At 37.4% G+C, this 27,895-nt stretch overlaps 1 protein-coding gene across 4 annotated transcripts; it reads right to left on the bottom strand.

Annotated features, from left to right (window-relative positions):
- Positions 1-1,797: 1,797 nt before the first annotated feature.
- On the bottom strand, positions 1,798-27,671 carry mapkap1 (MAPK associated protein 1). Of its 4 annotated transcripts, none has more exons than XM_065251184.1 (12): positions 27,490-27,671; positions 26,108-26,545; positions 23,642-23,731; positions 23,394-23,542; positions 21,732-21,904; positions 18,011-18,187; positions 13,998-14,107; positions 8,988-9,095; positions 8,749-8,889; positions 4,381-4,518; positions 3,181-3,278; positions 1,798-3,091 (listed from the first exon to the last, which is right to left on the bottom strand). In XM_065251184.1, exons 2-12 carry the CDS (start codon positions 26,379-26,381, stop codon positions 2,969-2,971), a joined length of 1,581 nt encoding a protein of 526 aa, XP_065107256.1. In that variant the 5' UTR covers positions 26,382-26,545; positions 27,490-27,671; the 3' UTR covers positions 1,798-2,968. The 4 variants fall into 4 exon arrangements, with proteins under 4 accessions (XP_065107256.1, XP_065107257.1, XP_065107258.1 ...); XM_065251185.1 differs by having other exon boundaries at positions 23,394-23,539; XM_065251186.2 differs by lacking the exons at positions 26,108-26,545; positions 27,490-27,671 and adding an exon at positions 24,240-26,068.
- Positions 27,672-27,895: the final 224 nt, after the last annotated feature.

Below are 27,895 nucleotides of genomic sequence, written 5' to 3'. Positions count from 1 at the left end.
TTTGCCGCTTGAACAGTTTGAATGCATTCGCGCGGAAAAAGCAAGCATTTAAAGCGCGTGAGAGGCAAAATCCGCTTCTTGTGGGAGGGGCAAGTGCTATGCGGTTGTCTGTTTGCAGGATGGCTGATGTTGATTGTGCATTTATCCAGAGAGTTACCGGTTTGTAATTGGTAACCTTACTATAGGGGGAAAATAAATGGCGCGGGTCGATAAACGTCACGTGACTCAAAAGTTAAATGTGTATTACAACTTAACAGGTTGCCCGATGTCCTCACTGACACTCTTCCAAGCGAGGTCCTTTTTATTCCCGTCTCTATATAAATAAGAACTTGTGTCGTATAGCTCCGGGTGACTGCTTCGGACAATATCAAGCGTTCCTTCAGGTTGAATGAGTGACTCTGGGCGGGGCTGCCGCCACAGCAGCAAGCAGGCTCCTGATTGGTTAACGCGGCACAAAAATCCGCCAAAGTTCAATTTTTCAACTCTGGCTTCAGACGCAAATTCGCGTCAAACGCAAAATGCACAAAAAGCACCATTCACACAAACTGCGCCAGACGCTCAATTTGCGCGATCTAGACACGCGAATGAGGCGGAATTGCGTCTACCACGCCGCGCCAAACGCCTCATCCGTGTTACTTTGTAAGATACAATAGGATTACTTTGTAAGCCTCATCCGCGCCGCGAGACCTCCATCAACACGTCTTCACATTGACTTAACATTGAAATCACTCGCGCTTGACGCCTCTACTACGGCTGGTGTAAACGCAGCATTATATGGTGAATGGCACATAGTGTACTATGTAGGGGACAAGAAATGATTCAGTGAGTGTAAAAATGCTTTTTATTGGGGTGTATGAAGTCTTATATCGCATCAGTCTCGCGCAATCCGCTACAACGCATAAACGTACCAGACTATAGTACTACGCTATTTGTTTCTTAACTCTTTCACAGCCATTGACGAGATATCTCGTCAATTAAGAGAAAACGCTTCCCCGCCAATGACGAGATTTTCCGTCTTTCCGCAATACCGCTATTATCCACCAGGTGGTGCCCTTCCGCAACTTTTTAAACCCGGAAGTATTGCCCTATGGCAAGCGGCTGCATGTCCGTGTCTGTTTTAAAGATCGCTCTGAATGGGATCTCTATGAAAAGTCCGTCAAAAAAATGTGGTGTTTTTGCAGAAACCTACCCATTTTCAAAAGCTGATTACAAACGAACCATTGAAGGTAGGATGAAACGGTTTTTTTTGTTTGAAAGCAGAGGGTCTGTTCTTTCATTTGGTATATTGTATGTTTATATATTTAAAGAAGAACATTTTCTGGAAGGCATTCAACTTTGGTGAAAATCATGAAAAACGCTGGCTGGCAACTTTTTTAAAAAACGCTGGCGGTGAAAGAGTTAAAGAGAGGGGAGGGTCCTCTAGATAGTTATGTTCTGATTTTCGTTTCACTTAAAATGACATCATCACATCCAATAATGCACCACGTTTCTAGGCACTTCAGTGGGCCTTTAACATAATGCGTAAACGTGCATAACAAACATACATCAAGCAAGCTAGTATGCATAGGCCACAAAGTAGTGAACTGGAATGAATAATATGGAATGTTTTCTTGCATAAAAAATGTAAGCACTTTCGAGGACCTGTGCTCATGTATGTTTATTTTCAAAACTTTCCAGGGCCCCTGACATTTTTGCCCAGATTGACTTTAAAGGACCCGTGGGAACCCTGCCTTCATGTCCCCTCAAAAGTGTGCACACTAAAACAACAGCAAGAAACAACACACCGAGGACAAACAGTACCGTAATTCAGTCTTTAATTAGAAAATCTACTTATATACAGTATACATGTACTGTAGCAAATATTGTTGATTCCATAGGCCGCATGACAAACCCCCCGTCGTCAGAACATTATAAATAAAGTTTTATTTGAAATGTCTATTCAGCGCTTCTCCCATCACGGGAACACGAGCATCAATCAGAGCCGAACCGAGCCTCGCTCTGAGCCTTTGACAGATATTACAAAAAAATAAACCAAGATCAGACAATATGGCAGTGGGAAACCTGAGTCAGAACAGATTTGGATAAACATGCACCCTGAATCCAGTTGAATAAGAGCAGCTTTTAAAGTGGAGTTAAAGTACGTGAGTTTCTCTCAATGATGGAAAGAAACCCATCCGATCGGTCCAGAGAACAAACCTATCTCTGCACACACAGATGAAATAATGTTAGCTTTAACATTTACAAAGAAATGTGCTGAAATACATTCCCATCGCAGCCCGAGAGGACCAACCAAAAGCCACAGCATTTGGTTGCTTAATTTCATCCGAAGAAATGATGCAGAGGAAAAAAACATCAAACATCACAGTAAAAAGTAGAATTATCATATTTGATCATTAAAAATCTGTCATTGCCCTCTGTTGGTAAAAACGTTTTGAAGGCGACATAAAGTCCTATAGTTCAATAGCAGGCACTGAAGAACTATGGCCAAAGAGGGTTTTTATCATTCCACCCTGAACGTGGTTACTATTTACATATTCATTATAAAAGAAAGCAATGCCTTTGCATCTCAGTGTACGATGCATGTTTTGATCCGGCAGGATGGCTAATAAGAGTTACACGTGTGTGTGTGTGTGTGATGTGAGTTTCTGTACAGATGGTTTGTAGGCAGTAGAAAGAAGTCTTTGATGCGGACAGCAGCTTGTTAAGTTCTCCAGGACCTGACGGATGTTTGTGTGGTTCTGGGTTGATGGCAATAATCGTTCACTAGTACATCCTCCAGTGACAGCAGAGAGCGCTTTAGTGCTTTGATATGATTGATACTCATCAACACACTCTTTCAAACATGTCCCTTTATCTTTGACTCACTCTTTTTTTTAACCCATCCGTCTGTGCTTCATATTCGCCCTGTCTCATAGACGCATCTCACTCTCTGATTGGTTGAGACGGCGAGTCGATTCGGCTGTCAGCGCTACTGGCCCGACTTCTTATCCTTCTGAAAACTGAAGCTAGTGCGGCGGTTCAGTTTGCGTTGTTTCTGCGCAAAATAATCCGCTCTGGAAGTGCTGGCACGAGACTCCAGGATGTAGTTCACCTACGGGAGGAAATGACATAACTTCCTGTTAAGACATTTGCATAAAACAAGTATATATAAATATAAAGAGTAATGAGAGCTGAACTCACTTTAAGCACAATCTCGTTGACTGTAGCAGCGTCACATTCAAAGTAAAGCGCTTTGTAGTCGTGGTTGCTTAGATATGTGAGCTTGAATATTGCATGATCTACGAGAAAAACATCAAGAAGGATCAGCATAAAAACAACAACTGATATTACCTGAGAAACTTACAGATGTCTTAAGTGATTTTTGTACAGCTAGAGACAAACTGAACTAAAAAATGATGACACTTCTAAGCAATTTTCTCAATCTCACTTTCCACCTGTCCAATGATAGGTTAGCCCCACCCTAAACCCATGCCAAAGGGAAGTGATGGTCGCTTTCAAAACACTGCTTCATGAAGCCTCAAAACCTCTTTGGTTCGGAGTTACTGTTGCGAAACATTTCAAAATTCTGATGGCTGCCACTAGAAGGTGCTGATGTCAAAGTGAACCCTTGAACGATGGCACGATTTCCCGATTCGCTCAGTGCATCGGCATAATAAGTTAATGATGCGACGCATCGGTTTAAAAACTGTGCATCGGATACAAAGAGCATTTGCATTGTGAAGCATCGTTTCTAAAATATTTTGCATGGGTAAAAACAGATTTATTTCTGTATAATTATTAGTAGATGCGCTATACTTTTATTATTTAGAAAGTGACCAATATTTTCAGATTGCTTTCTTTAACAGCTGAAGACCTGCGCATGTTCTCCTGTCATATTCACTAACAAGACACGTCTGCAACCCCCACAAACCCAAACCTCACAAATACACTGACTTTACCTTTCAACCGAAGCGTAATAAAACAAAAACCACTTGAGCACTTTACAGTGTTAAGAGTAAATCTGTCACACCAGCGTGACATTGGGAGATCACAGGATATTAAACATGGGGTTTATATAACATCCACACAGAATCTCCACAATCTCTGCACTGATTTGTGGGCTCAAAGACAAAACGTGCCAGCGTGATACTATGTGGTTGCTATGTCTTGTGTATATTGATGTGTGACTGTTCTGGGTGGTTGCTAGGGTGCAGCTTTATGACCAGTGGGATATTTGGAGTGGTTGCTAGGTGACCGATGATGTTCAGTGGGCCAAAGTCCTTTGAGGACCCCCATCAAGGTCCCAGCAAACACCTCAGGACCCTCAGTAACTGTAAGTGTAGCGCTGATTGTGTCTACAGTAAGTACACATCATTGAGTTTAAGTAGAAGAAGGACTGACTTGGACTCTTCTCCTCCACCAGATCACATGCACACAGCAGGTCTGAGTCGATGGAGATAGGCTTCTGTCGGATCCAGAACTTTGTGCTGGTCTTCTGATTGGTGACGGGATCGATTTCCACCTTTTCTCCAGATATTCCTGCACAAGAATGAAGGCTTTATTAGGAAAAAAACAACAACTGTAGAGGTGAAATATATTTACATTTTTATATCAGAAGGAAGTCCAGGTGTTAAAGAGTAAAGGCTGTGTGATTTAAATATGAATGGAGAAGACTGGAATATAATAACACGTCTATCTCACGAGCACACACACAGCCTGAATGATGGATGTGACAGCTGGCTGTCATTCAGATACCATAACAAATAGCACACAAACATTCCAGCCTGTCAATCATCTGAAGATTCCTGAGCCAGAAAACATGCTAAAATTGGGATGGAACTGGGAATGCAGGAACTGTCAGGTGTGCTGGAATATTTTGTGTATGCATATTAAAACACTGTTTAATGTGAGGACAAAAATCTGTCATAATTGAAATCATATGGAATTGAGAACAGTCAGGAGAAAAAAGTGATATGAAACTCCTGGTAAAGGTATTAATTTTACCCCTTAACTTTACAGCACCATAACACTGTACGTCTAGTATAGACTGTCACTATACTAGACTACCACTATATTATACTATACTTCAATATCATTGCACTCCCACTATACTAGACTGTCAATATATTATCACTTTACTATACTACACTATCATTATACTCCCTCTATAGTATACTATAACTATACTGCCACTATACTATACTATGGTATACTATACTGCCACTATACTAGAATAGACTGCCACTATATTATCACTATACTATACTGTACTATCATTATACTTTCACAATACTATACTGCCACTATACACTAGACTGTCAATATATTTTCAATATACCATACTACACTATCATTATACTCCCACTATACTGTACTGCCACTATACTATGATATGCTAAACTATACTGCCACTATACTATGATATGCTAAACTATACTGCCACTATACTATGATATGCTAAACTATACTGCCACTATACTATGCTATGTTAAACTATACTGCCACTATACTATAATATGCTATACTTCCAGTATACTTTTCTATGCTAAACTGCCACTATACTATGCTATGCTAAACTATACTGCCACTATAGTATAATATGTTATACTTCCCGTATACTATGGTATGCTAAACTATACTGCCACTATACTATGCTATGCTAAACTATACTGCCACTATACTATGATATGCTAAACTATACTGCCACTATACTATGATATGCTAAACTATACTGCCACTATACTATGCTATGCTAAACTATACTGCCACTATACTATAATATGCTATACTTCCAGTATACTATTATATGCTATACTGCCACTATACTATGCTATGCTAAACTATACTGCCACTATACTATGATATGCTAAACTGTACTGCCACTATACTATGATATGCTAAACTGTACTGCCACTATACTATGATATGCTAAACTGTACTGCCACTATACTATGATATGCTAAACTGTACTGCCACTATACTATGATATGCTAAACTGTACTGCCACTATACTATGCTATGCTAAACTGTACTGCCACTATACTATGCTATGCTAAACTGTACTGCCACTATACTATGCTATGCTAAACTATACTGCCACTATACTATGCTATGCTAAACTATACTGCCACTATACTATGCTATGCTAAACTATACTGCCAGTATACTATGCTATGCTAAACTATACTGCCACTATACTATGCTATGCTAAACTATACTGCCACTATACTATGCTATGCTAAACTATACTGCCACTATACTATGCTATGCTAAACTATACTGCCACTATACTATAACATGCTATACTTCCAGTATACTATTCTATGCTATACTGCCACTATACTATGCTATGCTAAACTATACTGCCACTATACTATGATATGCTAAACTATACTGCCACTATACTATGATATGCTAAACTATACTGCCACTATACTATGATATGCTAAACTATACTGCCACTATACTATGCTATGCTAAACTATACTGCCACTATACTATAATATGCTATACTTCCAGTATACTATTATATGCTATACTGCCACTATACTATGCTATGCTAAACTATACTGCCACTATACTATGATATGCTATACTTCCAGTATACTATTATATGCTATACTGCCACAATACTATGCTATGCTAAACTATACTGCCACTATACTATAATATGCTAAACTATACTGCCACTATACTATGATATGCTATACTTCCCGTATACTATGGTATGCTAAACTATACTGCCACTATACTATGGTATGCTAAACTATACTGCCACTATACTATGATATGCTATACTTCCCGTATACTATGGTATGTTAAACTATACTGCCACTATACTATACTATGCTATGCTAAACTATACTTCCACTATACTATGCTATACTATACTGCCACTATACTATAATATGCTATACTTCCAGTATACTATTCTATGCTATACTGCCACTATACTATGATATGCTAAACTATACTGCCACTATACTATGATATGCTAAACTATACTGCCACTATACTATGATATGCTAAACTATACTGCCACTATACTATGATATGCTAAACTATACTGCCACTATACTATGATATGCTAAACTATACTGCCACTATACTATGATATGCTATACTTCCCGTATACTATGGTATGTTAAACTATACTGCCACTATACTGTGCTATGCTAAACTATACTTCCACTATACTATGCTATACTATACTGCCACTATACTATGATATGCTATACTATACTGCCACTATACTATGATATGCTAAACTATACTGCCACTATACTATGATATGCTAAACTATACTGCCACTATACTATGATATGCTATACTTCCCGTATACTATGGTATGCTAAACTATACTGCCACTATACTATGATATGCTAAACTATACTGCCACTATACTATGATATGCTAAACTATACTGCCACTATACTATGATATGCTAAACTATACTGCCACTATACTATGCTATGCTAAACTATACTGCCACTATACTATAATATGCTATACTTCCAGTATACTATTATATGCTATACTGCCACTATACTATGCTATGCTAAACTATACTGCCACTATACTATGATATGCTATACTTCCAGTATACTATTATATGCTATACTGCCACAATACTATGCTATGCTAAACTATACTGCCACTATACTATAATATGCTATACTTCCAGTATACTATTCTATGCTATACTGCCACTATACTATGCTATGCTAAACTATACTGCCACTATACTATGGTATGCTAAACTATACTGCCACTATACTATGATATGCTATACTTCCCGTATACTATGGTATGTTAAACTATACTGCCACTATACTATACTATGCTATGCTAAACTATACTTCCACTATACTATGCTATACTATACTGCCACTATACTATAATATGCTATACTTCCAGTATACTATTCTATGCTATACTGCCACTATACTATGATATGCTAAACTATACTGCCACTATACTATGATATGCTAAACTATACTGCCACTATACTATGATATGCTAAACTATACTGCCACTATACTATGATATGCTATACTTCCTGTATACTATGGTATGTTAAACTATACTGCCACTATACTGTGCTATGCTAAACTATACTTCCACTATACTATGCTATACTATACTGCCACTATACTATGATGCTACTACACTATACACTATAGGGATCCACCCAATGTTCTGCAACCGAAACTATTAGGCAGAAAATAACAAAGAGAGCGTTTTCAGTGTTTCAAATAAGCGAAAGGCTGAATTTTTTTTTGCTGATTGATAACATGTTTAATGACGCAATCGTACAGCAACCAATGTGCAGAGAGACGTGCTCACAAATGCAGCCAACATATCTGCAATTTGGAATTCTTTAAAGGGGACATTTCACAAGACTTTTTTAAGATGTAAAACAAATATTTGGTGTCTCCAAATATGTGAGTATGTATGTGAAGTTTTAGCTCAAAATATCACATAGATAATTTATTATAGCAAGATAAAATTGCCATTTTGTAGGTGTGTGCAAAAATGTGCCATTTTTGGGTGTGTCATTTAAAATGCTAATGAGTTGATCTCTTTACTAAATGGCAGTGTCGTGGTTGGATAGTGCAGATTAATGGGCGGTATTATCCCCTTCTGACATCACAAAGGGAGCCAATTTGCTTGTTTGCAAAAGGAGTAGACTTGGCATCAGTTAAACACATGTAAGACATTCTCAGATGTTATCAGAAGAAATGAAAGTGTTTAACTGCGAGGATGTACCTAGCTGTACGTCAGTGGTAAAGCGGAGTTTGTGGATCATGCAAATCTTGAAGGACTTGTAGTGATGACTGCTCAACATGTCCTGTACCGTAGTGATGTCTATGGGTGGATCTTCCTCTGAGCTCTCCTCACCTCGAGAACCTGGACATGACCGAGAAACACAGAAAGTCATGTTGTTCAAACCCTAACAAGTGTTCAAAGATAAACCCTTGTAAGTGTTGGTTGCAGTGGTCACTCACTGTTTTCTCGGACTAAGCAGAACTCAAGCGTGTTCTGGTTCTCCAGCGTGCTGTCCAGATCCACCGCCACATTGGGTTCTGTCTGTTTCTCCAGACGATACATTGGACCTGAATATAAATGCGGCAGTATTTGTTATGATTTTCACAAAAGTTTAATGCTTTGGAGAAAATTTGTTCTTTAAATAAATTAAATAACAGAAAAATCTTTATTTGTTCTCTTTTTTTAGCAAAAAGCTGAGGACTTTTTTGATAAAAGGACTTTTTTTCGAGATCAGATTAAGTGCGGCCGTTCATCAAAACATACACAGAGTTTTTACTGTTTGTGGATCAGTGTACACTTCAGTGTTTTATAAGTTGGGTAAGAGCGACACCTAGTGGATAATAGTGGAAATATAGATTGCCTTAAAAACACGTCATTGGCAGGGAAACGTTTTCTCTTAATTGATGAGATAACTTGTCAATGGTGGGGAAAGAGTTAATATATAACCAGATCTAAGATCAAACCATAATCAATCTTATAAAGCATTTAAGGTGAGGGTTTATAAATTAAACATGGTCCTGTTTATTTATTTTCATAAAGAAATGTCCAGCGGCAAAACCCAGACCTTCTCTCCAGCTTTAAACAAAGTAAAATCAGAAACAATACAGAGAAGCTGCCAGTATAAAACAAGCCAAAGACTCCAGGCAATATTTACCCTTTCACAAATAACATGCTCTCCAAAATGTCAAGAAAACCTTGGAAAGCTTGTGACCTCCACTGAGAGAGAAAGAAATGATGTTCACGACACCCTCCAGCTCAATGCAACACAACTCACAATACAACTACACAACAAGATGCCATTTTTGCATTGGCTGTCATTGCTTCTCGTCCAATCAAGATTATAATAATAACCAGAAACACACGTGCAACCACAAATCTCTTTATTTTTGTGTTCTGTAATACCTATTAAATATATCAAGCCAAGTACTAAATAAAACCTCAAATAATGCATGTCCTGAATATGTTTAGCATTGTCTCAAAGTGTTTCCCTAAACGCATGTAGAAACAGTCGCGCTCCTCTTCTTTAGTTCACACACAGAAGCACACATCACCATCAGTCTGAAAGCACAGTCATCGGCTCTTTCTAAATGTCAGTAACATTTACCTCAGATAAGGCACATGTGAACCATTAAATCCTGCTTATCTACACCAACAGACCTACAAACCCTGAGACGCTCATAGTCATATATACCGTTTGCACCCTTCTTAGTGTACACATGTCTGTCATGATATACTTGCTCAGTTTAACCATAAAATGAGACATGTTTAAATATAGATTAAAACCCGGAGTTGATTTTATTCTTTGCTTACATTAAGAAATCCAAACATATCTCAAAAACCTAGACTAGTATATTGGGATATATTCATGAAGGCAAAAACCTCAAATGTTTTCATCAGAAATAATTTTTTGGTAGGTGAAATTCAAGGCGACACGACGGGCAGCTTAATGTTGGAACGGAAGAGAGGGTAACATGATGGGTGTCTTTGTTCCCACTGGGTAAATAAACAATCAATAGTCATCTAAATGCAGATGAGAGACTGATCCTCTTCTGGACCAGCACATCACATTCACTCAAATGTCACTGAAACACCATCACAGACCCAGAGAAAAGTGAGGACAAGAAAGCTTTTACACAGGACATACGCTTTCACCGTAGACGTACATTAAAGTGAAAGGAAATTTTTGTCTATCAGTTCCAAACACCAAAAGGATTTGGTTAGCTGACTCACTGATGAAACAATAGCTGCTTTTCCATAATACTTTAAATTGCACAATGGAAACGTCAATTTCGTAACAACTCTCATAAATCGCAAAAAAGTATTTACGCTCGCATGTGGTGTTTTTTGAGGCAATTCAGAAACTGTGTATTTTGCAAATTTGCAGTTTAAACGGATTTTCAGGTCACTATTATTATGATATAGTACAGTGTTTCCCAATCACCCCCTCCCAGAAAGTTTTAGATGTCTCCTTATTAAACACACCTGATTTAACTCATCAGCTTGTTAGGACACGTGTTTACCATTTTGGAAAGAGGCTGATGAGTCGAATCAGGTGTTTTGAATAAGGAGACATCTAAAACTTTCTGGGAGGGGGTGCCCGAGGACCAGGATTGGGAAACACTGATATAGTACATGTATAATTATTATTTAAAAATGACTTGGTATGAACTAAAACACCTCAATACGTGTCTGCTCCCAAGTATAAGAGGTTTTTTGCCAATAATGTTTGACTAACACTCCTACATCTCTTTTGATTTAAAATAACCTCCAACAAACACCTCATATGTTGTCATTTCTTAGTATAAGGGGCTTTCCCTGGCATTACATTAATGTTTGGATAATAGTCTTACGTCTCCTTCAATTAAAAGTAATGCTGTGTGCGGTGGATGTAATATTAGTAAACATACCAACATCAGTCGACGTGATGAATGACTTATCGCGAGAGGAAAAACTATGTTTCAGTCGCATATTATTGGTTAATGGAAACGCCGTCATTTTGCAATTATCTTGTCGACATTTAGAAAATAACCCTAAAGTTTTGCACAAATCTGCAATAGAAACGCAGCTACAGACACCTCTCTTTCAATCCCCGTTTCGTTTCTAGATAAAGTTTTCAGGGTATAAACTAAGGATGCACATTTCTGTACCAATACTTATATCAGATTACTTTGCATGACTGGTACCGATAGATACTGATCGTTTTTCTTTTTACTCCTTGTTTCAAATGATTATGTTATGAAATCAAATTAAAAATAATCACTAAGGATGATGTTATGTCTTGTGTAGTTTTTGGTTATGTTTTCGGTTTCTTTTTCTTTTTCCCTCTCCCCTTTTCTTAACAAGGTAATGAGGAGGCGTGCCTGTTGCCGTGGACGGGATTGGATAGCTCGTTTACGATTACCTTACGGTTCTTTTAATAATAATATTACATTTTCTATTTGGTTATGTTTACTTTGCTTGCCTGCATGATTTCATAATCCCTGCATTTTTGTAGCAAAAAGTCATATATATCTTAGCAGAGAGTTGAAAAATTATGCATTTACTTCACACATGCGCAGCCATATCCCCTGTTTGTCATGGGAATGTTAAGAAGTGATGTAATTATGCGACGTGAACATCAATAAAAAGCTGCAGAAGCTGCAAACTGTTTTTGCAAGTTCATGCAGTTTTTGCAATTCCCGCAATTTCATCGCATAAATTTGCATAAATATCCTGCATATTCCATCGCATTTTTTAAGAAAACGTGCCGCAAGATCAAGGATTTTTGCCCGCAACAATCACAAAAAAACTCGTTTTTTTGGAAGGACTGTTTAAAATTTTTACATTTTCTGTACTTGACAGCAGTAGAAATGTTTGATTGATCTGGATTTTCTTCAATTGTTGCTTAAATGCAAATACTCTGTTTTGTTTTATATATTGTTTAAATTATGTGGTGTTTATAGTCTAAATCACTGCCAATGTGTGTTACACCTGATTTAGGGATTCACTGATATATCGGCCTATAATCGGTTTTGGCAGATAAAAGCTATTTTTTCCACTGTCAGACATCAGACGATTTTTAAAAACAGATGATTAGGGCAGATTGTAAGGGACAGATAACACATCAGAACCCATCTATTACGTTCCCTAGTCTAGGAGTTTAACAAAAGGAACGCAACACGGTTTTTAATTTAATAAAAAAAATAGCGGATTCCCAATTTCCAACATCAGACCAAGCTAAAAAAAAGCAATACCGAAACACGTGAATAAGTATATAGGTTGTACATTTATTTCATATTAAAAATAAAGGAAATAGAGCAATGTCTTCAGGGTGACCCAAGGCCAACATAATAAACAAAAATGTTCTAATAAAGAAAAAGTCCCTCGACATAACTTACCTAAATATAATATAAAAAACACAAACATTTAACGAACAGGGTTTCAAAAAAAGAAAAGGCAGGTCACCCCTACGCTCTCAACAATTATATGACAAAGTAATGCAGCCCCGCATAAATATGGATTGAATCATGCGATCGCGTTTTTCTGGAGGGACTGATTAAAACACGGAGTTCATGTACATACAGAAGTTGAACAGCAGGAGCCCACGGTTCAAATACACTTCTTTTACTGTGTGTCTTACGGCAGACCGCCAGCGCATAGCAATAGCAGAGCAAAGCGATCTTATTTATTTCAATGGAAGCTTGATGACGACACGAGTGAAAATGACTGTTGGCAACCAGATGGGTGTGTCCAGCGACACAAGGAAGTTTAAATGTATGCAAATGAGGAGCAATTCTCAAGAACCACTAAGAATGGGAGCGAAGCAGTGACGTTAACGTCATCCTTCTCTCGTCAGTTACTGGAGTGGACCGTACTCATTTATTTATGACAACCAGATAGAAACTCCATATTGAAAGAGACGGGTGACACACACACAAGTTGCTGGTGGTCTGGACGAGGCTTTATATTCAAGAGGATCCACATACGCCATCATCTCTTCTGCCCTTCAGCCATTTGTTCTGTAATGCACCGCACACCATTAGTCTTCATCTGTGCTGCTTCTCATCTCTGAACGGGACTGTGGCTCAATATCTCCTCACCTCTCTTATCAAAGCCCTCCGCCTGGCTTATCACAGCCGTCAAAGGACCGATCCGTTACCTGTGACTTTTTGTATTAAACGCTCTGCTCTTATCAGATACGGCACCTATTCAGCCATGACAAATCGGAGCGGCACATTGCTACGGTTATCAACCTGATCACAGCCGACAGATTTAACTTCTTTCTCACCTGGAAACTGTAAACACGCATTTCAGTTTGACCCTCTCTTTAAACACGCTGCTTCTTCTTCTGGTAGTTGGTTGTGGTTTTATGGACCAGAAATAGTAAATACATCCACATAATCTTTTTTGAAACCCTCTCTCTGATCCATACTATTATTAAAAATCCATCATTTTACATAAAATGTAAATGCACGTGTGAGATGTCTTACCTGAGCCTTTCTGTGAGCCCTTTCTCTTCTTAAGAGCCTTCTGTAAGATTTCCTTCATGCTCACTTTCAGACTATCCACTGGGATCAGGGAGAACCCGTGAGCGGCGTTTCTGTGGGGTGACACAGGTAAAACAACAAGCACACTCTATCAATACTAATTTCATTTTATACAAAACAAAAACTATTAGGATTACACACAAAAAATCCCAATAATTTACTCAACCCCATGTCATCCAACATGTTCTTTCTTCCGTCGAAAATAAGTTTTTTAAGGAAAACATTCCAGGATTTTTATGGAATATCTAAAATTTCAGTTCACATATGTGAAACGCACACTTGCGGACCATTTTAAACAATAAACTGACATTAGTATCATTCCAACGTCAGAATGGTCCTCCTTGCCCACACTTGTAAACACTGAAGTGGTAGTTTCACATATGACCTGCGACCTTTTGACGTAATATGTAAGGTCACGCTGACGCATCACATGGCCAGTGCAAGATGATAAGTTATAGCTGAAAAGTACATTTTTCTTTCTTTTTGCCTAAAATGCTGATGCTTGGCCCGATAAGACCCTTATGCTTGGTTGGGATCAATTAGAGCCTTTGAAGCTGCATTGCAAATGTAAATTGTTGCGGTCGACTGAAGTCCACTATATGGAGAAAAATCCTGGAATGTTTTCTTTAAAAAAAAAAAAACCGTAATTTTGCCTAAAAGTTTCTAGTATGCCTAGTAAGACCTTAATTGGCTGCTTTAGGTGTGTTTAATTATGGTTGGAGCTAAACTCTGCAGGACACCGGCCCTCCAGGACCGAAGTTGCCCATCCCTGGTTTAGACGGACAATGAGTTACATTTATTACAATAAGTAACCCTGGACTATTGAGATCCAAAACTTAGTAAATCAGGTTGAAGAAGCATTAATAAACTCAGTATCGTGAGTAGCACAAACACAGTCCTGTAGGCCAGTGGTTCCCAACCTTTTCAAGGCCCCCTAGTTGCCCACAACAATATTTGAAGGCCCCCCACACAAGACTTCATTATCAAAAACTTTCACGTTGATACCGGTCTTCAAAAATTTGCATTTTCAGGACCCCAAAACACAGTTGTCATGTAAACGCACAGCCAAATTTTTCCTATTTGCGTCATGTAAACAGTCCCATACATACATTACTAAAACATTAGATTTCTTGTCCACAGGTTATCATACAGACAATATACCCTATACATGCCTGTGTGGTCTTATTTTTCATACTAAATATTAAAGATTTGTTTTCACGCTATTGCACCTATCAAGATAAACAGACGTATTTGTTTATCAATCTTTGAGTTTGAGAAACTCAAGCTTGTATTCAGAGCGAAAGAACTGACGTCCGAAGTGTGCGACATTCTTAATACAACAGAGCTGAAGGCCAAGTTTGAGCACATGGACAACACAACATCAACAGATAAACAACCCCAGGCCAGAGACCGATGGAGCAAACATGCGGCTTTCTGGACAGAGGACTCGCATGTCCACTTCCATTTAGCAGCACTGGCCCGTCCGCCTCAGGTCAGAGCTTCTGACAGCCTTCACGTCAGGCCTGAGAGAGAACAGAGAGCCTGCGGGAGAGGTCTCGGCCTGATGGCCCACTGCGAGCACAGATCTGGCTCGGTTCTTGCCCGAGGTCCCGCAGAGCCACATCACCGGCCCTCTCATGAAGGGAGCAAGCAGTGACCCGCAGAGCTCTGAACGCCAGCCAACAGCTACGAGCGGATAAATAAATAACACTAAACAGACAAAGACATATTATACGCACGAGAAAATTGGCTGGTAAAACTTCTTTTGTGTTTGGTATGGTGAGAGGACTTTTATATAAAGCTAAAATAAGAATTAGTATACCATTTCAGATGGACAAAATAACATTTCTCCCTGCATTGTCACCCTAATCAGACCAATATGATAATTATAAAACATTTTCTCAACTCTCAGAATTTGTTGGATAAAGAAGAATATCATCAAAAACACCTCAACATGCCAACAAAAATAAATAGAGATGAGAAAAGATATTGGATATAACAAGATTGAGAAATGCTATAGGAGGAAAGTGCAACTCTCAATATGGCCGCTCTTTTATTTATTTATAAGGACAACATATATTCATTAATATGTAAATGTGCCAGTGTTCCTCTGTCGATGGAAGTCCCGCCTTTCAATTTAAAGAACCAATCATAAATCAGCTGAAAGGATTTTGAATAAAAGTGTTTTTAGTGCAATTTGAGCTTAAGAACCAAAAGTTATGATACAGTTGATGTCAGGTTTAATTCAGGGTTCCCACACCTTAGTTAACTTCAACCTTTCCAGGTCCAATACACTAAATGTCCAATCCAATCAATTCAAGGACTAAATGTGGGGACACATTTCAAGTGAGAGCAAGGTTACATCGTGTTACCTTTTAAGATACATTGTTACAGTTCCCTTTTGAGGGAACTTGTGCTGCGTCACTGCGGTGACACTTTGGGGACGCCTCTAGGGGTTAAGTGCATCTGAATGTGAATATCAAATTCAACCAATGGTGAGGCTAAACGACAAAGACAGGGTGACGCGGGAGTCAGGAAGTATATCGCTATCTGAAATATTGCCAAAGACAGCGTTACAGGGACGCAGGAAGTATGGCAAGGGAGACGCAGCGTCTCGTTCCCTTCTCAGGGAACAACAGTTACATACGTAACCCGAGACGTTTTCATGTGTCAAACACAACTATGCAAAAAAGCATTTTGGTATGAATCAACATTCGCATAGAGAAGATTTAAGCGTTTAAAGCGAACAGTTACGCATGTGTGCTTAAAAAGTCTAGAATTATTATCCTTTACACTACACAGGGAATAATATGGATTTTTTTTCCAGAAAATGTCTTGCATAAAATAGATTCAATCGCTTTCAATGATCTGTATCTATGTATGTATATTTTCAAAAACTTCCCAGGGCCTTGAATTTTTTTCCCCCAGATTCACAAACTTTCAAGGATTTAAAGGACCAGTGGGAACCCTGTTAATTGTTGGTCAGAAATATGTTGATGTGATTTTAGAGATTTAGACTTGAGTCTTGCATGACTGAAATCTCTTCAACAGGCCATCCAACCTGAGGTCTTAATGACCACGTTTACATGCACCTTTATCATACGATTATCATGGGATTTTGGCAATGTTGCGATAATAATTTGCCTCATGTAAACACAATACTTTGATAAAAATAATGAGATTAAATTTATTTCCGCAGCATATATAATCGTAATAAAGCAGGTGTTTTTTTTAAACGCAGTATTCGGCCATGTAAATGCGTTATTCACATCTATACCACACTAACTGTAGTGCGCATGTGTTTTAGTGATTTTGAACTTGAGATTAGGAAGTTTTTTCTGAACTCTGTCAACACGACTCATTGTCGTTCAGACAATAACATCTTAAATAACGCCACAGCAGCGTATAAAACCATTACAGGCACTGTCAGTTTATTTCTGTCTTCACTACGGCACCGAATAACCAAATTCGTCCATAGCAACGTGTTTGTCATTTAAAGTAAGTTAATAAACCGGTAATAAACAGTATATGTGAGTTCATCATTGTGCTATGTGTGAGTAATAAGCACAATCATTAGCGAATAATCAGAAAATAAAAACTGCATGTAAACAGGAGTGAAGAGTTTACTGGAGCTCCTGTAGTTTCATGTAAACATCTAACTGTGGATTAAGTCCTTACTCTGATGATTGGAAATAATGGCATTATTGACGTATATGTAAACATAGTCAGCGATGTCTTTAACACAAAACAGTACGCATTGAAGTTTAATGCTTGTGTCAGATCATGGCAGTAATAGTGATGGTTGATTTATCAAACACCACTAAACAAACATCCACTGCTTCTTTACCTTAAAACATAAACACTGATTTCATTACACACACCGAAACAAATCCCTCCTCATGAACTGAGCAATTATAATACTTTATTTATGAATGAAAGAAACTAATGTGGCTTACATTCGAACGAAGAGCGACTGTTTGGGTCCCAGTCCAGGAGACGAGTACTTCTCAACCAGAGCCAATGTGCTAAAGCCAAACTTATGAATGGGCTCATTGGAATCCAGCGGTGGGAAATCTGTGTCCACCTCGCCATCGTCTTCAGCAATGTGCAGACAGTAAGTGTTGACATTTTCACTGTGGAGAACAAGACACAGATCAACTTAAAGTTCACAAAACAATAAAGCCACAGCATGTACACTCATATTTTTCCTTGGGCCCATTTATCTTAATCGTCCACTTCATTTCTCACTTATAATAATAAATCTTCTTGTAGCAGATGATAGATGTTAGGTTTTGGCTAGAATTGCATTCCCATTATAACCAATTAAGCTATGTGAATGTTTCTATGTTGTTAATTTTTGCAGTAACATACACAGATGACTGTAAAGCTTAAACATGGTTTGGTCGTGTAAGACGTGTATCTTTTACTCTTTGAGATCTGAAGCAGAGAAACATTAGTCTGCTTGACTCCACGCTATAAAAACACAAACATCAGACAGATCCACCCAGACACAATTTATGTTGTCAGGCATTGAGAAGGAAACTATTCACCGAGCGGCCTGTTGGGATGCAGAGCATCACAGAGTTAAGATAAATGAACAAAACCAGACAGGAAAGTGTTAACCTTTTGTTTTCATCCTTCTGAAGCACTATTATATACACAATACCCTCTGGCTGATGTCCAGATTACTTCAATACAGATCTGTGTCTTATAATAGATTCTCTCCTTAAGGAAAAACAAAAAAACAAAACTATTAACAGTAAGCTATTGTACGATTCATTCAGCGTCTTTATGATATAGCTTTCAGATCTTTAGTGACGTGCCTACACTGCTGTTGTACTGGGTGGGCTGTGTTATAATTTGCCGTGACACAATTGTAAAAAGTCAGGCGTGATCTGTAAAGACTGACTGTCATAGGACCGATCGTCCATCTTTCCTGCTAAGACAGCCTGAGGAGAAAACTGCTGGATCTTAACAACTCAAACACACACAGATGGGTTTTAGTATAACTGAGATTGTGTAACAGTTATACTTCACAAACATATTAAATAAATGTTGTGTATATATATCACGTATTTGTTGTATAGAATTTATTTTATTTTTTCACTGTGCTTTAAAGAAAGACTAAATAAATAAATCACTGTCCAAACAAGACATGAAATAAAATAAACATGAGATATTTTTGCATTACCGGCATGAAAATTGGCAAAATGCTCCCTCATCTGCAAGTCAATTTGGATAAAGGAAGCGTCCGATAAAAAAATAAATGCAATTGTAAATAAATTGAAATAGAATGTAAATGTGCTTAACTGTCATGAAAAAAAAATGCATACAAAACAAAAAATTTTGTTTACATTATGCATGTGTGTGTGTTGTTTAAAATATTTATGTATATATAAATACAAACAGATATTTAACAAATATTTATATATTTAAATATTTACATGTATATACATTTTAATATTTCATTTATATTGTATATAATTATAAATACTTAATTTATAAATAGATTTTTTTCTTAAAATTATAAATGGATGTGTGTGTATTTATATATATATAATTATTATACACAGTATACACATATGATTGACAAACAAAAACTTTTATTCTGCAAACGATTAGTCGCGATTAATCATTATGCAGCCCTAACAAACAGGTCTATACAGTATATCATTAAATAAAGATCAGGGTTATTTCATCAAATATTATTAGTTTTTGTTTAACTCTTTGTAAAAACATTAGTATACCAAACATAAAAATGTTTTCTTTGCAGTACTCAAGGTCTGAATACATTAAATTGTTTTGTTTGACCCGTTTGTTTAGTTCTTATTTCTGCAAATATTTATTTGCAAATGCATGCAAATAAAAACAATATTTATTTTTTGGAATTTCCGAAAGTTGTAGTTTACAGAAAGAAACAAAAATTATAATTTCACCATGAAATAAATTTTTTTTTGCAGTGGTCTCTTAATATTTTCAATAGCTGACTGTAGTTTAGCACAATTGGTGTGGCTAACTGGAACAGACGCTGATTTAAAGATCCTGAAAGAAATTCCATCTTTCTTCTCCTGATCTTCAGCAGCGTTCCTCACAGGAGTATTGTGGTATTAAGACTCATTTAAACCCCACACAAGCCCTGCATGTCTTCCTCTCTACAGCCTGGGGAAAACTCATTGCTATGCCAATCAGGTTTAACCTCAACCACCAAGACTGTCTGTCTGTTTGTATGAGGCTACGAGCTGCCCAAGAGAGAATCAGATTTTTTTGGGGTCTTCTCCATTTTAATGGTCGTCCTTTCCTCAATCTGACCCGAGTATAAATCTTCATATTGTACCACGTACCAGAGAAAATTCCTGCACTGTTCGGTCAGCAAACCTCGGAGACGTATTGAATGTGGAGATGAGAACGAAGCCCTGGGGAATCCCTAACTGAGCTGGGAAAGGTCATGACTGTCTTTAGCAGCAGAGAGGAAAGGAATATAAATGTCTCTGGAGATGTGTTAAGGACACGAGAGGGTCGCTAATACATGTAGGTTGATACCAAACATATTTTATTCATGATGTACTAGATTGGATCTATATTACCCACACCACGCCATTTCATTTGCATTGAGTTTAAATATGGTAAAGTTATTGCAGGTAAAACTCCTGCAACACTGAAAATAAAACTATAACACAATGCTAGGGTTCTCTTTCTAGTCCATGGTATTGTTATGCAGTTGTCAAGAATGGTTTTAGGGTGGAAAAGGCCATAAGATCCCCAAAATGATATTGGGGCGGTTTCAGGGACAGGGCTTATCCTAGTCCCAGACTAAAATGCATATTTGATCTGACTTAATTTAAAAACACCTTGCACTGACATATATTAGTGACATTGTTTTGTCTCACGATGCGCATCAGTATTGTTTTTTTTGTAAGGTTTGTTTGTAAAAACTACCTAAACGTCCGTATTTAACTAAGACCTAGTCCTGGATTAATCTAAACCCTGTCCGGGAAACCACCCCATACTGTTCTGGTGTTGTCTGGTTTTTGCATGTTCTTACCCAAGCAATTCCATGCAAATGGAAGTTTTCAGTCTCAGATGTTAATATTTAGTGGTTTAAATTAATTTCAGAATTGTCACACCCATAACAAAGAAATGTCACATCCATAAAGTTGTTTCTTCCTCATAAATGTGCACATAAATGAAATAAATATTAATTGTTCTTTGAAGAGCCATTCCTTTTCCATTTGTTGGGTATTATTGCTACTGGTTTGTTCATTTTAATTCACAGAATTCCTACAAAGTTGTCGCACAAAAACCTGTCATGACTGAGATTTTTCTGATATCTGGATCAGAAGTTTAGGAGAAAATATATATATATATTGGTAATAAATACATTCTTTGAGAAATTATGTTTTAATTTTTGACTGAAATAGTCCATGATGCTAGAATTGCTCACCTCCATCTGGTGAAGTTTCTAAGTCAAATTGCTTATACTTAAGGATTTATTCAATTCATAACAATAATCCTAAATATGAACAATAGACCTTGTAATACTTGTATTATAACAACCTATTGTGTGTCATGAGAATTTTTGCTGACATTTATTCTGCCATTGACCAACCAGCTTTATTTTTATTTTATCAGCATTAACCGATATAATACTGTGAAAACAAGTGTTTTATTTGTACTCACGTAAGCTTGGGTTCACGACCCTCAGACGTGTACTGCCAGCAGATGAGCCCGATGAGATCATGAACCCGAGCGTTGGCCATGGTGACCACCGTCATGGGGTGAAGCTTTTCTTGGGTCGACTGCATTGAGAGGTAGACGTCAATTTTTTTGGTTGCCGTTGTACCGACATGGCCCTGAAAAAGAAGAATGCCACAAATAGTAAACAAAAGCCACCTACCAAAGAGTTCAGTGTAAAATGAGTTTTTGTGCATCCTACAGAAAAAACAGCCAAAGGGTGACAGGCTTTGAAAAAACTAAACGCAAGTGATGCACAATGACAAACTCCACACAAAATCTCCAACATGCTCTCCTCTAAAGAAAGGTGTTATAGCCCGGAGCAGCACTTATGCATGAAGACAGCAGAGGAACCTGCGTGGTGGTGACACCAGTGTGCATTTCTGCATTTCACAGAGAGCGTGCTTACGGACCGAAGAAAACAAGATGCATTTAAACGCTTTTATTCAAATAACTCTGCCATTCACTGCTATGAATGATAATGAGGTTTACACTTCTTATCTGCTGGATGACAATTTCTTAAGCAATGGGCTTGTCTAATAATGATGCTATGAATGATACAGAACAACTTTTATTTAACTTGATGACCATGACTCAAGCTAAAAACACTTTTCCTAAAAGAAGTGTAATAGTCAATTATTATTATGCTTGATCTGATTGGCCAATCACAACATACCAAGGTTCGTTCTTTTTACCGCTCAAAACTAATAACACACGGCTGCAAATCATGACATGTACAGTTTAAAATTACACAAAAACTAAACATAAATATTTCTTTTAATAACATATTTGACATCAGATTTACAAATGATTAAACCAAAAAGTGTGTTTGTGACTATTGAATGTGCAAATGAGCAAAAAAATAAGCAATTTAACTCTTTCCTCGCCAGCGCCAGCATTTTTTATGATGTTCACATAAGTTTAATGTCTTCCAGAATTTTTTTCTTTTTTAAATATATAAACATACAATATATCAAATGAAAGAACACACCCTCTGCTTTCACTTGTTCCCTTTCTATCACCTCTCAAATATGGGTAGGTTTCTTCAAAAATAACACATTTTGAGCAAAAAGCTGAGATAATTGCATTTTTTTTAAAGAACTTTGTTAGAGATCAGATTTAGAGAGATGATCAAAACATACAGAGAGTTTTACTGTTTTGGATCAGTGGATGCTTTAGTGTTTTATAAGTTGGGTTAGAGCGCCACCTAGTGGATAACAGCGGAAATAAAAATTACAGTAAAAACTCGTAATTGGCCGGGAAGCGTTTTCTATGAATCGACGAGATAACTCGTTAATGGCGGGGAAAGATATTTAATGTTCCTTACCTTACTTGTGAGGCAAATAGTCATGTAATAAGCAGGATAATGAACAGTCAGCAGGTTGTTATCACAAAATAAGTCCCTTCAGTTTGATACAAGACCCTCTTCTTCACGTCGGAGCCTGATTAGACTGTCTGAGCAAATATCTGCGATAAAAACTCGCTGCCTGTCCTTAATACCTTTCATGGCATACGGTGTCAATGAAGAGAGGTTTTCACTGAACCTTAGCAGTGTCCTTAACATAATCAACACAATTAATTACCAGCAATACATAATGATCTATTTACCTTGCCATCAAATTTGGAGTATTCATTAAAAGGGTTGTTGAGCTGTTGAGGACACTGTTCAAGCCGCAGGGAAAGCATGGATTTACTGCCCGTACTCCGGGACCGATCCTTAAAGTCCTTCTTTTCAAACAGCAAGCCTAAGTCGTCTGCTAGAGGAACACAATATACAGAAAACAAGAGATAAGGCTTTAAGAAATTAAATGTGAAGTTGACTTGGAAATGACAGCGTCCTGTTTCAACGACTGTACCTGACTGAGATGAGCTTCTTTCTTTCCATTGAATGTTTTTACACTTGATCTGATTCTGCCGTTCTTTCCTCAGACGCTCCAGTCGTTGAGCTTTATATAAACAGACAAAACTTTCATCTCATTATAGTGTAAAGCATAAAACATCATGTAAGTAAAACAAATACAGTTCTCAATGGATGCTGAATCGTATCACCTGCTGTCAAAACCCTGAGGTCATTTGATTAAACATACATAACACAACACTGCGAAAATATAATTATCAGAGTCAATTTCTCTATTGATGCATCCCTATAAACAACATAACAGCCATTATGTGAACTCACAGATGTGACAGACCATTTGATAGGTGATAAAAATGAACCCTGAACCACAGAAACCATCATGTGTACAGCCATCAGTAGAAACAAAAACAATAATTACACAAACACACACAAAAATTACAAAGGATTATAAAAAATAAAAACATTAAGAATGACAAATTATTTCTTAATTAATGAATATTCTCCTGAGATCGCAGAACAAATACCTGAACTTATGATTGAGCAAGATTTTTATTTCAATATTCCAGCATTGTTTCCCACTCTGAAAACTTGCTTACCAGCCGGCTCGGTTTTCACGAAACCGTCCTGTCGTCGTGGGAAAGTTGTTCAGATGTGTCTTTATGGAGGACTAGATAAAGCTCTAGAACAATCTCCCCAACAAAATGATCAATCTCATTATTCATCTGTCTTTCTACACTTAATCATCTGTCATGCATTGACAAGAGGTGCAAAAATTGACTGAAACTAATTGACTCCATAAATAAATAATTTTTATAACACAGAAAGTGTTACAGCAAGCAGAACATTACTACATTTACAGATATTTACACACATAATGAGAACTCATTCCTAGTTACATTGTTAGAAAAAAAAAGATTTTTGTAGCTGTCATTGTGGCGGCACCCTTTCCAAAAGTACAACTTTGTAACACTGCAGAACCGGGTTTCACAGGTTCAGGCTGTAAGTTAAAAAACTTTTCATAGACGCAACAAAAAGACGTGAGTCGCGACAATTGAGCATGAGCAGCCGTGTTTGAAACCTGTGCTTTGGGTACCAAAATTGGTACCAAGAACTGCAATTTTTTACTGGTATTGGTACCAAATACTGAAATTTTGGTAACATAACAAACTCTACTTCAGAACAGAAGTGCATACTTATAACCACAAAGTAAGGCTACATATTGATACCAAATGTATATGTATCTGTACCCTCTGGTGACGTTAGGACCTTTTAAAAGGGGGTACTGCCACAGTAACAGCATGGGACAATTTTTTTTATTTTTTCTGACAGTGGTCATATGTTTCAAAGTTAAACATAACAGGTAACATATTTACTAGACAGAAGAAAAATTGTGTTTTCATAGTACTTTTTTGGACAGGATTAATAAAACAGCCACCAACAATTAAAAAAACAATCATCATAAGATAAATAAGATAAAAGATCACATTTCAGCACATAAAGAAAACATTTTAGCAACAAAAATTGCAAAAATATTTTGCGCCTTGCTGACAAAATGGTTTAAAGAGGCCAAATGAAATTCAGTCAGTTTATTCCTGAGCCAACAAACCAATCTGTCCCAGATTAACAGCTTTAAAATAAATAATAATCAAATGATAAAAACGATATTCTTTATGTTAAGAAAATGATTAAAACAAAAGTATTAAGATGTTCACCATCAGAGGTTTGTAAATCTTCAGAACTTTACATTTGGTAAAAGATTATGAAGTTAAGGTCTAATGTAGTTTTTTTAAGGATAAGGTTTGGTCTAATAGGACAAGACTGCCTAAACTCAATAAATACTCAATATCCACTATGTACAGCTCTTCAAGGTTTCGGCTGGTTTCTGATTTTAACAACAAATTCAGTTCCTCACTAACTGTATTTTGCAATACTGTACTGAATGACAACAACAATTACTGTATTCAGCAAAGAGAAAGTAATGAGAATGACTGTTAAAAATTGTATACAACAAAAAAAGTTATTATCGGCTTACAGGAACAGCATCTAGCAACAATACTGGTTTTGTTATTTTGTTATTGAATGCTTTGATTTTAGTTTGTCTGTAAATCTTGTCATGTACAGAGACGGCATAAATGCATTTAGACAAAAACCCATACAGCAGCCAAGCCACATGTTGGCTTAATTACTGAACTGCCTGATGTAAAGAGGAAGAGAAAATAGGATCAGAGATACTAGCAACAACTTTATCTTGGGCCGACAGCATAGAGAAATCTGAAGTAGAAGCATGCAAGCTTATATTTGATTATGCAGAACTAAATTAGGAAATAGAAACTTAGTGCCAAAAGGTTTTACAGGCTTAACCTACATCAACAAACATAATTTTACTCCTACACCACCCAGCTGAATCCAAAGCCCCAGAAGCAGAACAAGAGGGTTCTCGTGCAAGAGATAGACAGCAACTTGCCTGTGTTAGAGCGCCGTCGAATGCCAAAGTCCCAGCTGGAAGTGATGTCGACAGACTGAGAGAGGTCACAAGTCTGTCCGTCTCCTCCGACGCTGCCATCTCCAAACGAACCCCCCGATGACCCTCCACCGACGGACGCCGCAGACGGGTGACATTTCTCTAGATCCACGTCATGATCGATCAGGACCATTTCACACATCCCAGTGTCATCGCTTGTCACGTGGGACTGCCGGATGTGGGCCAGGATAATGGCGGGGTTGTCGAGAAAAGCCATCTTGCGTTCCACGCTCTCACCCCTCTGACGCTCTCCGGTTCTCCTCCGGATGTGCCGACCTTCAGTCGGAGGCCGAGACTGAAGATTCCTCAGCAATGCAACGTCTTCTTTTCCTTCTCTTCGGGGTTATTTTCTCCTCTCCATGGTTGGACATGGATGCCTGCCTGGAGATCAGACACAGATCACAAATAAGTCACAATCACACGTTGCAATTTCTATGAAAACTAATTTGACACAGACGACAAGACTTGAACAAATAATCCATGAACAGCAAAATAAAAATCAATCATATACATCAAACAAAGTTTAGGAAGCAAAAATCCTATGTTAGACAACATGAGTACACAAATCATGAGGGATCCAAACAGGGATATGGGATGAACCTGTTTTCCAGGCTATAGGTTTGTTCTTTAAGGTAATGTTTATCATATAAACATTCAATGAAACAAACAGATCGACACTGTGCACGTGATTGTGATATAATGATATAATTCAAATATGTGCTTATATTGTGTGTATGTATGTATATATGAATTATTGTCAATTCCTATACTGTTACTGCTCAACACTTAATTTGTATTTGCTTTGTTTACACTCATTGTGTGTCTATACACACACATTTGTGTGGTTGTTTACAAATGTGTACTGTCAGTGTGTTAGACTGAACCTCGTCACAGGCAATAAGTGAATTATTGGACATTACAGAGTCTGAGGTTTGTTAGCTGTCATCATGATGATTTCAGTCAAACAGCAGTCATCAAAACAAGACTAAACATAAATTGGAATAGCTGTACCACTTCTTTACACCATCAAACATGTTACCTTATATGTTATAAAACTCGCAGCTCAGAAAGAAACTCACATAGAATTACAGTAAAATAATCAACGAGCCATGCAGCCTGTTAACGTGTTTATATTAATAAACGCTATCATTCTGTCAGCTATGTCATGAATGCCTTTTTACAGCACACTGAAACCAATAACATTATATCTGAGTCATATTATAAATAACACAGAGATAAATAAGAGCACACTGGATGCGCTTGTCAGGCCATGCTAATGTTCGTGCTAATCTGGTGGAAAAAATGAAATATTTGAACACAGATACCTTCATACATTCAAATTCCAGCTGAAAACATCAGAAACAGGCCACAGCATCAGAGCGAAGGCTTTCATAAACTCTCTCATTTCATACTTGTTAAGATATTGACTCAAAAACAAAACAAACGCAACTGTTTACTTCTGTGTTGATGGTTCTGTGTGATACTTCCGTCTGATTCACCCCTCATACCGGAAGTGCACCGCTTCGGGAAACGCCCTCTAGAATGAAATATTGACATGACGTCCGTCCAATCATGAGAAAGATATTTTAAATTCAGTAAATATTACTTAATTAAGTAAAAAAATAAAATTATTATAACAATTAATGAATATATGAATTTCGTTAAAAACAACAAATAATATGACTAAACTAAATAATATCGAAAATCTGAGAGAAAAACTAAATTATGCAA

This window comes from Paramisgurnus dabryanus, chromosome 5 (genome assembly GCF_030506205.2).
Source record: "Paramisgurnus dabryanus chromosome 5, PD_genome_1.1, whole genome shotgun sequence".
Lineage (NCBI taxonomy): Eukaryota > Metazoa > Chordata > Actinopteri > Cypriniformes > Cobitidae > Paramisgurnus > Paramisgurnus dabryanus.
The sequence above is the reverse complement of the archived record's forward strand: the minus strand, read 5'-3'. Positions and strand labels throughout refer to the sequence as shown.